The sequence below is a fragment of the Scyliorhinus canicula genome, chromosome 16, assembly GCF_902713615.1.
Source record: "Scyliorhinus canicula chromosome 16, sScyCan1.1, whole genome shotgun sequence".
NCBI lineage: Eukaryota > Metazoa > Chordata > Chondrichthyes > Carcharhiniformes > Scyliorhinidae > Scyliorhinus > Scyliorhinus canicula.
The window spans coordinates 116,752,694-116,768,675 of NC_052161.1; the positions used below are offsets into that span (position 1 = coordinate 116,752,694).

General features: G+C 48.4%; 1 protein-coding gene across 4 annotated transcripts in view; it reads right to left on the reverse strand.

Moving 5' to 3' along the window:
* The window catches only part of epha2b (eph receptor A2 b), a 59,428-nt gene that overhangs the window by 14,396 nt on the left and 29,050 nt on the right, over positions 1 to 15,982 (reverse strand). For 2 of the 4 annotated variants that reach the window (XM_038821927.1, XM_038821930.1), the window contains exons 4-10: positions 10,041 to 10,196; positions 9,506 to 9,835; positions 7,185 to 7,312; positions 3,490 to 3,658; positions 1,939 to 2,032; positions 643 to 701; positions 16 to 141 (exon numbers count right to left, since the gene is read on the reverse strand). In XM_038821927.1, coding sequence (XP_038677855.1) covers positions 16 to 141; positions 643 to 701; positions 1,939 to 2,032; positions 3,490 to 3,658; positions 7,185 to 7,312; positions 9,506 to 9,835; positions 10,041 to 10,196 — 1,062 coding nt within the window. The remainder of the gene's footprint in view (positions 1 to 15; positions 142 to 642; positions 702 to 1,938; positions 2,033 to 3,489; positions 3,659 to 7,184; positions 7,313 to 9,505; positions 9,836 to 10,040; positions 10,197 to 15,982) is intronic. The other 2 variants (XM_038821929.1, XM_038821928.1) reach the window with 2 other exon arrangements.

Here is a 15,982-nt window from a genome sequence, read left to right on the forward strand (position 1 = left end):
TAAAACGTTACCTACCAGCTCCAATCACTTTCTGCTTGGTGATTGACGACGGATGGATCTCATCGGCAAACTTCAGGATGGCCTGGTTTGGGTCCTCATATGTGTGTGGATCAACATAGGTCTTCAGAGGCTTCAGCTGGTCTGGAGTTCAAAAAAACCCACAAACATTTTAATGTATAACCCACACCTGTTAAAATAGCGGGCAAGATATTAACATCAATAGTTGCAAACATGATTTCCACATGGTCAAAGTCAATGCAGAGGCCTGTGGACACCCAAATGAAACTACCAGGCCAGCAGGAGGCACACAGTCATCCAGATAGGGCCAAGATGGAAGGGTGGGGCCTATAATTACCTGCATAGTCATGTGGCCCAGTAGGCCGAGGGTGTCTGTGGGGGTCATGACTGGTACTGCCTTGAAGAGCTGGCTTCTTCAATATTCAGTCAATAAGGCAGCAAGCTTGCAGTAAGTACTCACAGGAGAGTACTGAACCCATGAAATTGGGATAATTAAAAATTTGCATTTTCAAAACAGAAGACATTACTCAGCTTCTAAATGGGGAATCATCTTTCACTGCCTCCATTCTGACTGGGTTTATCTTGCAGAGGCAAGGATTTTTTTAAATTTAAAATGAGACTTACCAGAGTGCTTGGTGAAATAAATGTCCTCAGGTCCCTGACGTGCCCGGGAACTACGTCTCCTAAAAAAAAAGATTCAAAGAAAATATATCACGGCCCTAGTTTAGGAGAGAGCTCGGTAATGTTGACCATTGCAAACCAGGCCATGCAAGATCTCGGGCTGGATTTTCCACACCCCACGGCGGTCCGCCATTGGCTGGGGGTGGGATTTTCCAATCCCGCCGCTATCAACGGGGTTTCTGTCATTCGGTCCCTCTGCTTCCAGGAAACCCCATGCGGGACGGGGGGGGGGGGGCGGGGGGCGGGTGCTCACCATCGGTGGGCCCAGATGATCCCACCAGCAGGAATGGTCAGAAAATCCTGCCCCTCATTTTCCATTGCTGCTCGAAGTGAATAGAAGTGTTTTGATTCCTTCTATATGTGACTTCCGACCAGTCATGTGCTACCATTTTGAAAACAGTATGTACCACCTCCCCCGTTTCATTGCATTGACCAATCTGCTTGTTCTGTCCTACATGCAGGTACACCAGGTAATGAGGAAGGCAAATGGAATTTTGGCCTTTATAGCTAAAGGAATTGAGTATAAAAGTAGGGAAGTGTTGCTGCAACTGTACACGGCATTGGTGAGACTGCACTTGGAGTACTGTGTGCAAGTTTCATCCTCTTACTTGAGGAGGGATGTGGTTGAATTGGAGGCCGTTCAGAGGAGGTTCACTGGATTGATTTGGGGCTTGTCGTATGAAGAGAGATTGAGTAGTTTAGATCTGTACTCTCTCGAGTTTAGAAGAACGAGCAGAGATCTAATTGAGGTATATAAGATGATAAAAGGTATTGACAAAGTCGATGTATAGCGGCTGCTTCCTCTTGTGGAGCAATCTAGAACGAGAGGTCATCGTTTCAGGATAAGGGGGTAGCAGATTTGAAACAGAATTGAGGAGAAATTATTTCTCTCAAAGGGGCGTGAATCTGTAGAATTCGCTACCCCAGTGGGCGGTGGATGCCTAGAAAACTATAACCTAGAAAAATATATCTTGCGTAGAAACACAATGGGTGGGATTTTCCACCCAGTACGCTGTGTAATGTTCTGCAGAGTAAGGACCCACCATTGGTCGGCAGCGAGTCCTTCTGGGCCTGCCATTGTCAGCGGGTTTTTTCCGTTGAATGCACCCCTCGACACTGCTAAAGGGGCTGCGCCATAAGTGGGACCAGAAAATTCCTGATGGGAACAGCCAGAAAATTCCAGCCAATATATACAGAGTTGTAAGAGGTTATTTTGATTGTTGCAGGTTGAAAACTCACCTCCTCCTCATGTAGAAAATGATGAACAGCAGCAGCGTGATAATGACTCCTCCAACCACCATCCCCACTATCAGGGTTGTCCAATTAGGATCTACTGAAAGAAAGGGAAGGGAATTATTTTCTCATCCTGGGTTTTACCCAATGTGTTAACGTACATTCTGCTTCCCTTTCATTTCAGGTTTGCCCTGTGCTTTTCCGTCTGATCTCCGACCAATGGCTGTTTTATTTCAACTTGGGAACTTGGGAAACCCACTGATCTACCAAGTGGATGTTGGTCCTGTAAAATAATTAAAATCTCCACAGTCTCAGATGACCATAGGCTGCTTTCCCCTTTTTGAGGGGAAGAGCTGACCAGTGGTGATTTAACCTGAGGATCACTGCACCCCAGGCAAGGGACAAGGTTGAGAAGGCGGGGCCTTCAAATCCCACCCCATATCTGATCCGGTATGGGAAGTAAAAACGGTGTTGAGGCAGAAGATCGATGTGATTGTACCAAACGTCAGAGCAGGCCCAAGGGACTGCGTGGTCTACTCCAGGTCCTAGTTCTTATGACCTTAAGCACAGCAATATACAAAACATCAAATGCACAGTGGATTCAGTGAATGCACAGGTCATACTGGGGAGGCACGCGAGCCTTTGATCTGCTAACGTGACCTCTTGGACAGGAATGTAAGGACTGGAGCACTTACAGAAGAAAAGGAATTGCAAAGGATGGGGGGTGGGGGGGGGGGGGAATAAAACAAATGGTGGAAATTGGGTCCAAACACACACAACTGCTGGCAATACCGATCCCACCAAAAGGTTTGTGAGTCAACTTCTGACAAAGGGGACCCCAGCAAAATGTTTCTGCCGCGTGTTGGCAGACGTGTTTGTATCCCTTGCCTCTTGGGTTTTCATTTGAAAAGGAAATGGGGGAAGACAGATTTACAAACGGAATCGCAGAGGAAAAGAACAATCTGGGAACCTGTTAACAATAACTTCACGGGGCAGCACGGTGGCGCAGTGGTTAGCACTGCTGCCTCACGCCGCCAAGGACCCGGGTTCGATCCCGGACCCGGGTCACTGTCCGTGTGGAGTTTGCACATTCTCCCCGTGTCTGCGTGGGTTTCACCCCCACAACCCAAAAATGTGCAGGGTAGGGCAGCACGGTGGCCTAGTGGTTAGCACAGCTGCCTCACGGCGCTGAGGTCCCAGGTTCGATCCCGGCTCTGGGTCACTGTCCGTGTAGAGATTGCACATTCTCCCCGTGTCTGCGTGGGTTTCGCCCCCACAACCCAAAAATGTGCAGAGTAGGTGGATTGGCCACGCTAAATTGCCCCTTAAGTAGAAAAAATAATTGGGTAATCTAAATTTATTTTTTAAAAAGTGCAGGGTAGGTGGATTGACCACGCTAAATTGCCCCTTAATTGGAAAAAATGATTTGGGTACTCTACATTTAAAAAAAAGATGTGACCCAAAGATGTGCAGGGTAGGTGGATTGACCACGCTAAATTACCCCTTAATTGGAAAACAAAGAATTGGGTACTCTAAATTTATAAAAAAAAACAATACCTTCACCTTTATCCGAAAGGGTCATGAACTCGTACGTCTCGCTGTAAAATCCAGCTCCATCTGGCGTCAATGCCTGCACACGGAAAACATACATGGTCCCAGGCTGCAAGTTTGAAACCTTTGCAAAGTTATTGTCAGATCGCAGCACTGTGTAGCTCTGTTGATCAACCTACAGGGAGAGAACATTGGGAGAAAAGATTAAACAGCGGTTCTCATTATCAAGGCAATCACGTTGACCCCAGCCTCCTGGGGGTCATGGGTGAAGGGGGAGGGGCAGAGGGAAGTTGCCCTGAACAGAATGCAAACTAAAGTGAAAAGAATTAACCCTCTCCTTTTTTGTGATTTCTCTTGTTCTGTATACAAATAAAATTCTGGTGATTAAGAGGCAGTAATGATCTCTTTGGAGCAGTGAATGGTCACAATCATATAAGGGGAATGTAGATCTCAGGGTGTCTCATTATTATGCAAATAGGCTCGAGAGTCAAGCACAAGGAATACATGCATGTTAAACAGGGGAACTACACAGCTTTTGTCATTCACAAGAGAACAAAAGGTTTGCATCGTAAACCACAAAGCAAAGCTATTTCAATTCACCATCGGTTACTGCAGGGGTTGTGAATTTGATGTTGCAATGTGCAGTGGACAGAGAATTCTTTTTGTTATAAACATTTTCTCTCTCTATTCAAGGTGCAGACGCACTCGGGAATGGGTTTGGATCACCTTCACCTCAATGAGCATTCTTCCCGCATGAATACAAATAGTGAATATTGTTGAGGCATTTGACCATAGTGTGCATCACACTGATTTCCCAGCCCATACACCCTCTGGCAAGAATCACACAACGCAAAGGTGAGCAGGCGAGGTGGAATGGCCACGCTAAATTGCCCCTTAATTGGGGGGACAAAAAGAATTGGGTACTTTAAATTTATTTTTAAAAAGAATCATAGAAACCTTATGGTGCAGAAGGGGGCCATTCAGCCCATCGAGTCTGCACCGACCCTCGGAAAGGGCTCTCTATACCCCTGCCTTTCCCCGTAACCCCACCTAACCCTGTTGGACACTACGGGGCAATTTAGCATGGCCAATCCACCTAACCTGCACATCATTGCTCAGTGGGAGGAAACCGGAGCACAGGGAGGAAACTCACGCAGACACAAGGAGAAGGTGCAAACTCCACACAGTCACCCAAGGCGGGAATTGAACCCAGGGCCATGGCGTTGTGGGGCAACAGTGTTAACCGCTGTGCTGCCCCTTGGAGAATCGATGGAGTGGTCATGAATATTACTGATTTATGTCTCCTCTCCCCACTCCCCCTCACCCCTTCTTTAGCCTAGGGACACCAAGGCCTGATTAACCCCCCCCCCCCCCCCCCCCCCCCCCCCCCCCCAACCCCCTGCTGAGACCAGTCAATTCAACACAGATGAGGGTTGTTGCTCTGGAGCTGTTCCAGGTTATTTTAAGGAGCTAGATGCTGGCACTGGAAGCCACCGGCGTCCTTGCAGTTGCTGAGGACGTTGGAAATTTCTGCTCCGAGAGACGGGGAACCTCTCAAAACAGGATATTGTTTTAAATGTATTTTGGAAAGAGAATTTCACGCAACAAATTCCCTTCCCTAGGACATGGAAGCGGAGTTGCAGCCTGCAGTCCCGCTAATTCCCACTGACAATCTGTCAGTTTCCATTTAACACCTCGAGGGATTTAACTGGGTGTTTCTCACTCATCTCAACGAGGGATTAGTCTGACTATTTCTCAGATATATGTAACAGTATCGGTGTTTCAGGATGTTACACTTATTACACACGACACAGCCTTGCAGCTGCCTAAAGCCCAACACCCTCACTCGCTTGTGCATTTCCTTCATTAAATCGCAGACTGGTTTCACATCACCTCTTGTTGAAGCTGGTGTGAAATTCCTTTGGTCAGCTCAATGCTTGATATGCATGAACACCATCAGCAATTTTAAATCTAGAGAAGGCTACTGAGAAATCCATGACCGCTGTAAGATTTTGGCTTTCCCCAATATACTCTGCACACCCTCTCTTGCACGAGGACCCAAGTCCAGAATTTAGATGTGGCTTCAGCTTTTGGTGTGGTGGAAGGACCGACACTGGGCAGCTTGGATCATTCCAGCCTGCTTAGATGCTCACTTCCGATTCTGTACAGCAGGCTCGCTCACCGCCGACTGTTTCTGTAAAACGGGGCCCAGTGTCCCCTCAACTGCTTCACTTTCTTTTTAAATGCACAAATTCATCTCACATCTCGGTCCCGAATTTCACACATGGGCTGGAAAAAGCCATTCCATTGTTGACAGCGCAGCTCCGCATCGCGAGAGAGAGAGAGGGTCTTTCGTTTGCACAAAACGCTAGGAATTTGCTGGCACCCGTCCAAAGATGTGCAGATTCGGTGGGTTGGCCATGTTAAATTGCCCCTCAGGGTGGGGTTTCAGAATTAGGATGGGGGATTGGGCCTAGATAGGGTGGTCGTTCAAAGGGTCAGTGCAGACTCAATGGGCAGAATGGGCTCCTTCTGCACTGTAGGGATTGTATAATTCAGAGCTCTAAAGGGCTCTGTCCAGGTATCTTACCAGAACCTCCATCTACCAATGAGTTTCTAAAAAATAAATTTAGAAGACCCAATTATTTTTTTCCAATTAAGAGGCAATTTAGCGTGGCCAATCCACCTAACCTGAACATCTTTGGGTTGTGGGGGCACTGGGAGAATGTGCAAACTCCTCATGGACAGTAACCCGGGGCTGGGATTGAATCCGGGTGCTCAGCGCCGTAAGGCATCAGTGCTAACCACTGCCCCCCCCCGCCCCGCATAGGAAGTAGTTGATTCCAAAACATTGTATGATTTCAAGATGCAGTTAGAAATAGCATTTGGGATGGGGCAGCACGGTGGCAGAGTGGTTAGCTCTGCTGCTTCACAGCGCCACGGTCCCAGGTTCGATCCCGGCTCTGGGTCACTGTCCGTGTGGAGTTTGCACATTCGCCCCGTGTTTGAGTGGGTTTCGCCCCCACAAACCAAAGATGTGCAGGGTTGGCGGATTGGCAGGGCATAATTGCCCCATAACTGGAAAAAATGAATTGGGTACTCTAAATTTATTTTTAAAAAACAAAAGGAAAAAAAGAAATAGCATTTGGGACTAAGGAGATCAAAGGATATTGGGGGGGGGGGGGGGGGCGAGATTAGGCTATTGAGTTGGATGATTAGCCGTGATCATAATGAATGGCAGACCAGTCTCGAAGGGCCGAATGGCCTCCCCCTGCTCCTATTTTTTATGTTTCTATGCTGGAATGAGAATCTGAAATAGGTTGATAGGGCCCTCCAACGGCAGTTGTTCGCTTTGCTATGTGCTGCCCTTGATGGGGGTGGGGGCACATTGCCTCATGGTACAGCCATAAGGTGGAGCCACATTGAGGTTGGGTGAGGTATTGACTGGTATCGGTCGGATCAGCAGGTCAGCACTTCCAAGAAAGCACAACAATTCGGGGAAAATAGTTCTTTTGGGCGGGTCTGTTTAGAAGATGCAACCAAAGACGGATATGTTACCAAGAACAACGATTCCTTAAACATCTCGGGACAGGAATTACGGAAAAGAAGCAGAAGCAGTGGGAAGAGGATAGAGACAGGTGTGTCGGGAGTAATTCCACCCACTGGACTGAAATGGGGCAAGTTCACAGATATATTCTCACCTTCTTGCTGCTGTACATGAGCTCATAACCCGAAATGCCCCTCGTCTGCCTCTTGGGAACACTCCAAGATAGAGTAAGGCTGGACTTCTCCCGTTCCTCCATCACTATCGAAGTGATTTTAGGAGGCTCTGTGAGAGGGAGAAAGAGAGGTCGTTAATATTGCACAAGTGTCTCAGTTGGGCAAGTTGGCAGTAGAGGGCCACACTCTAGTCATCAGGAGGGCGCTAACCCAGTTCACCTTGAGCTATAACAAGCCAGTAGGTCGAAGCAATATAAACCGCAATAGGTTTTGCAATGCCAGAATTAGGTCATGTGCAATGTGGAATGACCTGGCTGGATGTGAACAGGATTTGTGATAAATAAATATCCTGGGCTAGTTTGAACTGAATACTACACCAGTCAATGTTCCATCCGACAGTGAGGAGTTAACTGGCTATTCAAATGCCAGCATACATTCTACCTGCAAAGCGAGAGGTGGTTGTGAAATGTATTAACTGCTGCCCACGAATGTGATGCCGAGGGCAATTAGCTATCTTTACCGTTACTCCATGTCACTTTGGCTTTGTGCCCTGACCAACATTCCCTCTTCAACCAGAGGGAAAATTCTGAACAACTTTTTACTCGTTTCACTTGCTGTGGTGGCCTTGTTGTGTATCAACTGTCTGCTACCTTTGCTTGAATTACAATGGGGTGAATTCTCCACCGGCGAGATTCTCCGATCCACCAGCAGCCCACCCACGCCTGCGGGTTTCCCGGCGGCAATCTGTGGCCACAATGGGACATCCCATTGGCCGGCGCCAGGAACGGAGAATCCCAATGCCGGCAACAGCGCATCGCCAAGGAACATGGGGCTGAAGAGGCGGAGAATTCACCTCAATGTTTACATGTCAAAAGTAATTAATTGGCCGTGATACACTTTGGGACATCCTGGGATGTGAAAGGTGCTACATAAATGTGGCATTAATTTAAAACCCAGTCTAAAGGGCACAGCTACCATAGTACTCATTGATTAAAGTCAACTGGAATGAATAGAGGTGGAATTATTCAGACCCCAGCAACAGGAGTTTGGGCCACTGGATATCAATATTGCATTGTTAAAGCTGGGGCCCACATCCCAGTATTGTTTTTATTTGTTGGACAATTCTCATTTCAGCTCTTCTGTTTGTCTCCCAGCTTCTTCAGTACATAAAGAAGATTTGGGTGAGCTCTCCGCTTTTTCTGCTCTCTCGCCAACTTACATCACACATGAACAGCTTTACGTCGCTGTGATCTGCATGTTAAACAGGACGCCAAATGCTACCGAGTGCGGAGCTAGGCCCAAAGCGAGTTGGGTGGAGCATCAAACTCAATGTGCTGCAAGCCCATCTCTACCCTTTGCTCCCTCCCACCACAGCAGGGCACTGGGTTGATCAACAAACGTTCTTACAGAGGGCGAGAGATTTTTGGGTGCAGGTTGAGTATGCGTCATTCATAAATCCGAAACCCCCACTTTTTTGGACCTCATCAACCTTTAGTGTACCCGAGTTGACACGAACCTCCCTTACCTCACCCTATTTTTAATTATTCAGTGGGACACCATCCTTTTCTAGCCATTAAATTTACTTCAGAGTACTGCTGGCCTGGGCTTAGGCTTTTGCAATGTAAGTAAACCTAGGCCTATATGTGACAACGGAAACGGTTTAAAATCCAAACTGCAATCAGTCACAAGGGATTCAGGCCAAGGGACATAGGGATTGTGCCGGAAGCTGAGCTGAAGCCAAAGATAAACCCTGATCGTTGAATGACGGAGCAGACTCGAATGGCCGACTCATATTTCTACCTCATGAATCTCTATCTTATGAATTTAATTGTAGGAATTCAAGGGTTGCTGCTTCTAAATAAAGATGCACTGAATTCTTGGGATATGCTGAACGGTGCAGACCAGAGATTCCTGGTTCAATCCTTAATCCATTTCAAATAAAAGAGGGGAGTAGTTTCAGCAGGATCGTTGGCCTCAGCACCTCTTGGCTGGAGAACAGGAAAGAAGAAAAGAAAAAGCAGCCAGTTCCCCACTCCCGATCACAATTCAGTGCCCCAGCCTGGAGATCTTCACGTGTATACATCAAATACAATGGAATTGGCCTTGGCTGAGACTCCTGAACAGGACACGGGTTATTGTCCAGCTATTACTAGAGGAACAGTCCAGGAAAAGACTCACAATCAGCAGCCTCAGCGGAAGGGGAGACAACTCTGGAGAAAGCACCAGCAACCTACATTCTCTGGTGATGCTTGCTCCCAATTGGAAAGCTGCCCTCACACTACTGTGCAGGTTGACTACTTACCTATATCATTAATGAAGGCAACAGTGCTGGAGATGCTGTGTATATCACTTTGGTCAGACACCCCATTCCTCGCTTCAACCTTGAAGGTGTAGTTAGTGTGTGGCTCCAGCTCCATCACACTCACTGTGGTCTCCACAAGTGGGAACTGGCGGGTAAACCGGACGCCAGACTCGCAGGGCATGCAGTTCCCAGTGTCCCAGGCACAGCGTTCGCAAACCACGCTGTATGTAATGTCGCTGCGGCCTCCGGTGTCACTGGGTGGTCTCCACCTCAACACAACCATGGAGCCCACAGCACTAGCAGTTAGAACTTCTGGTGTAGATGGTGGCCCTGAGGATCAAACACAATAGATACATCAATCACCGCACTGTTACTGTATTAAGCCATAGAGAAGCTATGTGAACAGTCAGCCATCATTACACCGTGCTCATCCTGGTAGGCCCCATTCCTACCCTGGGGACCAGGGTATACCCCAGGGTGTAGAATATTCATCAACAAAGGCATTACATGCAGCATATAAGGTGGTTACACTCACGTGAACATGCAGAGGTGCCTTGGTCACTGGGAGCTCGGTAAAAACCTTCTTTGCACGGACACAATGTGGAGCCTGATTCAGAGGGCCGGGTGTTGGCAGGACATTCCAAGCAGGGGTTGTTGGTGGCCTCCGATTTGAAGAATCCCTCCTTGCACTCTGAAAGACAGATCCAAGATTTAATACAGAATCAGTCGAAGCAGTTACGTCAAGTACGGCTCAACAGGATCATCGCATACGGATGACAGCGCATGACTTTCTCGAGCAGCAATATTTAATATCAGTCTCACACATTTCTTTGTTCACACGCACCAGCAGTGCAACCCTCCCCCCGCCCCATTTTTGTTGGCTCCCACAAGTGCCTATTCTTCGTATTGCCGGGCTGTTCAGCTCTGAGGCCATTATAGTAAAGTTTGTATTGGTAAATTTGGTCAAATCCAGGGCACTGTTGAACTCTGGAGCTATCACTATGTCGCGTTTCAGTAGAGCTGCCTTACACTGACTGGGGAGCTGATCTCCGTGGGCTACACTTCTGCTTTTATACAGAGCCCCAGGCAGGACTAACACAAGTCTTCACGGATTTACAGTTCCGTCCGGATCCTGGCTTTGTTTATACTGTCAACCGGAGCTGAATAAGGGAGAACTTGTGCATCTGCAGCCAGCTGATCTCCTGTTGTGCAAAAAGCCTTTTCTTCAAAGGTTTACCAGGAATCACTGCTAGAGCAGGTGAAGCAACATCACCCAGGAGGGTGTGTAAAACACAGCAGCTTTACTATTGGAAATAAAAATAGAAAATGCTGGAAAACCTCAGCAGGTCTGGCAGCAACTATGGAGAGAAAAGAAAAGAGTGAACGGTTCGAGTTTGTATGACTTCTCTCCTGAGCTGCTTCAATATTTGGTTTGTTGTGAGGCGGGTGCGACAGTCAGTGATAACAGAGAGGGTTGATAGGGGCAGCGTGGTTACGGTGGTGCACATGAACGTCCAAAAGACATTTCATAAAGTGCCACATAACAGGCTTGTCAGCAAAGCTGAAGCCCATGGAACAAAAGGGACGGTAACAGAACGGGTGTAAAGTGGGCCGTGTGCCAGGTCGCGGGGGGGGGGGGGGGGGGGGGGGGGGGCAGATGAACAGTTATTTTTTCAGACTGATAGAGTTCCCCATGGGGTCCCCATGAGAACCACGAACGTTCTGGATAAAAATGAATGACCTGGGACACAATTTCAAAATTTGGAGATGGTGCAAAAAAGTATTTTGAATGGAGGACAGTGATGGAGTTCAAAAGGGAGATTGGACAAGGCACCATGAGTGGGCATGTGGCAGGTTAAATGCAGTGCGGAGTAGTGTGAAGGCATATATGTTGGTAGGAAGAGCTAGGAGAGGCAATAGAAAATAAAGGATACAAGGGCCTCACGGTAGCATGGTGGTTAGCATCAATGCTTCACAGCTCCAGGGTCCCAGGTTCGATTCCCGGCTGGGTCACTGTCTGTGCGGAGTCTGCACATCCTCCCTGTGTGTGCGTGGGTTTCCTCCGGGTGCTCCGGTTTCCTCCCACAGTCCAAAGATGTGCGGGTTAGGTGGATTGGCCATGCTAAATTGCCCGTAGTGTTAGGTTAATGGGGGGATTGTTGGGTTACGGGTATACGGGTTACGTGGGTTTAAGTAGAGTGATCATTGTTCGGCACAACATCGAGGGCCGAAGGGCCTGTTCTGTGCTGTACTGTTCTATGTAATTCTAAAGTGGGTGCAGGAGCAGAGGGACCTGGTGGTATACGTGCACAAATCGTTGAAGGTGGAAGGAGAGGTTAATAACGCGTATGGGATCCTGGGCTTTATAAATAGAGGTAGAGAGAACAAAAGCAAGCTATGGCGAATCTTTATCAGACTCTCGTGCAGCCCAACTGGAGTACAGTGTCCGATTCTGGGCACTTCATTGTATTGGGAGACGCTGAAAGCATTAGAGACGTTGCAGAAAAAACTCACACCAATTTGTTCCAGGGATGGGGTACTCGAGCTATGTGGATAGATTGGAGTTGCTCTCCTTGGTGAAGAGAAGGTCGAGATCAAAACCATGAGAAATGTGGACCGATTAGACAGGGAGAAAATGTTCCCACAGGTGGAAGGGTCAAGAAGCTTTTTCCCAGGGTGGAAGAGTCAATTACATGAGGACATAGGTTTAAGGTGCGAGGGGATGTGCGAAGGAAGTTTTTTTATACAGAGGGTAGTGGGTGCCTGGAACTCGCTGCCAGAGAAGGTGGTGGAAGCACAATAATGACATTTAAGGGTCACCTTGATCTGTAATGCACTGCCCGAGTGCGTGGTGGAGACCGATTCAATTGCAGCTTTCAAAAGGGGGGGGGGGGATGATTATTGGAAGAGTTTGCAGCTCGATGGGGAAAGCTCGTGCAGAGAGCCAGCATGGGATACAATGGGCCAAACGGCCTCCTTCTGTCCACTAACCAATCTCTGATTCCAACGATTGAGATAAACGCGTTTTTCAGATTGCTGGAATGGCCGGTTTTGTACATTGGATTTTCCTGAATAATCCTGACAAGTTCACTTTGCAAGGTTGACACTGTTCCACAAGCTGGAAATTGCCAATTCTAACGACCCACCAAACCCCATCTGAAAATCTTAAATACCGGCTTTACACTTGGGAGCACAGGATCGATGGTTACTTCATGATGGACTGTTCAAGATGCCTCTTCAGTTGAGAGCTCTTGAGCAGTTGGGTTAGATTTCAATTTAACTTGTGTAAACAGCATGTCAGCTGCCTGACAATTGGCCTATTGTAGCTGTCAGTTTGTCAGCTTCATGAAAGGCATCAGCAGGTACCAATTGTGCTGCCCTGAAACCCAGTCCAGAGGCCGCTTCTCTCACATTGGGGGGAGTTCCTGGTATTTCTCCTGCATTTCAACTCGGCATGCACCCAACAGCTGACAGGACAACTGCTCCGAGCAAACAGCCACCTCCTGTTGGTTACACAGAGTGGGTCCAGAGCTGAGTCTTGGGTTTGTGCTGGGCAGTATAACAGTCCCTCTGTGTACACAGCAGAGCACAGCTGACCTTCGTAGGCGAGTGTGGGCTGATCACAGCCACTGACTCAAAAGAGAAAACATTCCCAACATAGACAAAAGGCGGAAGAACACATTTGGGGAGGGGGGGGGGGGGGGCGGGGGGGGCAGGGTGTAGGGGATTCTTCACACGGCCTCAGGCATTCTCACCCCAACTGCCTTGCTCATACCATCTCTCCAGCAACCAACAGGCTCATCGATTATCATTCAGAGCACGGAGTCTGCATTAGGCAGAAGATAGAGACTCCCCACTGCCAGCACTGCACACAGAGCCTGCCTGCTCTCGGGCACTCGATAGACTTCCAGATGTTTTTGTTCACTTATTGTCTGGAAATGGCCATTTATAATGTTAGACGACGATTACTCTCTATGTTCATGTGGCTTCTTCTCTGTCTGAAATTCCCATCAGTGCTGTTAACATCAATTTAAAGCAGTGGGCTGCCATGCAAATGCACAAAAAGTGTTCATACGCGAATAACACACATTGCAAATCACCAGCACACAGAACTTTGATGATGTTTTGTATCTATGTAATTTAAAAAAAAAAAAATTTAGAGTACCCAATTATTTTTTCCAATTAAGGGGCAATTTCGCGTGGCCAATCCACCTACCCTGCACATCTTTGGGTTGTGGGGATGAAACCCACGCAGACAGGGGGAGAATGTGCAAATTCCTCACAGACAGTGACCCAGGGCCGGGATTCGAACCCAGGTCCTCAGTGCCGTAGGCAGCAATGCTTGTATATATGTAATGAGAGCCATTTGTGGGGGGGGGGGGGGGGGAAGAGAATTAAGGCGTGCATTTATATACCACCAATCCCATCCTCAGAATATACTCCCCCTTCCTCCCTTCCTCCCCCCCCCCCCAGCCAAACAAATGAAGTATCTGTAGTGAGGTAAGAAACAGCCAATTTTTGTGAGCAGCACGGCGGCGCAGTGGTTAGCACTGCTGCCTCATGGTGCGAGGTCCCAGGTTCGATCCCGGCCCCAGGTCACTGACCGTGCGGAGTTTGCACATGTTCCCCCTGTTTGCGTGGGTTTCGCCCCCACAACCCAAAAGATGTGCAGGATAGATGGCTTGGCCACGATGAACTGCCCCTTAATTGGGGGGGGGGGGGGGGGGGGGATTGGATACTCTTAAAAAAACACAGCCAATTTGCACACAGCAAGATCCCAAAAACAGCAATAAGATTCTGACCAAATCATCTATTCTACTGGTGTTGGCTGAGAGATAGATCGCTGTCAGGACTCCTGCTTTGCTACCAATGACTCAAGTGTGATTTTGACTTCCACATGAGGTTGATTATCTCATCGAAAGTCACACCTCCACGGGCAGCACGGTGGCACAGTGGGTTAGCCCTGCAGCCTCACGGCGCCGAGGTCCCAGGTTCGATCCCGGCTCTGGATCACAGGCTAGGTGGATAAGCCGCGCTAAATTGCCCCTTAATTGGAAAAATTGAATTGGGTAGTCTAAATTTAAAAAAAACGCACCTCCAGAATCGCAATGCTTCCCTCAGCATTGCACCAAAGGGTTCGTGGAGATTTTGTGCTGAGGTCCCTAGGGAGTGGGACCTGAACCAGCACCGTTCTAAGTCAGGGCTACCGCTGACCCAGTGTAGCACCTTTCACAGTCTGCAGTGAAGCACAGATATTTGCAAAAAAGCCGAAAGATCACCTGGAATGTTTTGGTACCAGACGATAAACACATCCCATTCTCCCAAACAGCCTGCATTGTCAGCAACAAACAACCTTCATAACTGCGATCACAAAGACAGCAAGAATAGCTCATCTCTCAAGCCTGTGCTCACACTGACCAGTTCATTCATCATCAGAATCAAAGGAAGTCAAAGACACTTTGACAGCGACTCGCATTGTTTGAATGTTCTAGCGTCGGCGCTGACATTCTGTTTAATAATGTCGTCAGACAGCTGCCCACATAGCAAGGGGACCTCAGACGATCCAGCTGTTTTATTGCAAAGACCCTGGGAGAGCGGGGATGGGCGAGGCAGCTTTGTCTGTGCGAACAGCTCAGACTGAGGCAAGCTCGCAGTAAATGGGACAGGAATGCCTATCCAGGCAGGAGTAATACTAATGCACTCAGGAGCAGTACTGATATGCTCAGGGCTCAGTCAGGATGCCTCGCCATTCTCTCTATTCATTGCTAACACAAAGCGAAGCCTGGCCCCCTTACAGGCTGCCTGGTTGTTAAGGGATTAACGCCGGTCCTGGATCTATCCGATTCCCGTGGCTTGGTGCATACCCAGGAGCACATGGTATTTCATGAATGGAAAAGGTTCAGATCACATGATGACACCAGTGACCCGCGAATAAATGTTAGTGTTCTTCACCAAACTATATTGTCTCCTTCAAGGAGAGGTCCATTGTTCTCCTCGAGAGCAGCCCCCCCCCCCCCCCCCCACCCCCACACACACACACACACACACACAAGGACGTGGAGATATCCTCTGTGCTGCCTGGTGCTAGCAGCGGAGGCCAGATCACAGCACACATCAGTGCAGATCGCCCCCACACCACCCTTGGGAATGAAAAAGCACCCAAAGCAAATCCAATTAAAAATAAATCACTCTGCTTAAAAAGACATTCTCCGTCCCTCCTGATAGTTTGGTGGAGAAATGCCAGCATAGCACTGAGCCTCAGCCATGCAAACCGGGAGGCCTCGGGTACTAAATCTCACTTTCTGCTGAATCAGTGGTTTGCAACCAGGCCAACTACAACAAGGGGTGTAACAGTTGTCCTTTAGTGAAGGATTGTGTGTGTGTGGGGGGGGGGGGGGGGGGGGGTTGGTAGGGGAAGGGGGAGGAGGAGGTTGGCTGAGCTTTCTGCTCTGAATCACAACCTCTGCTGACAAGTGT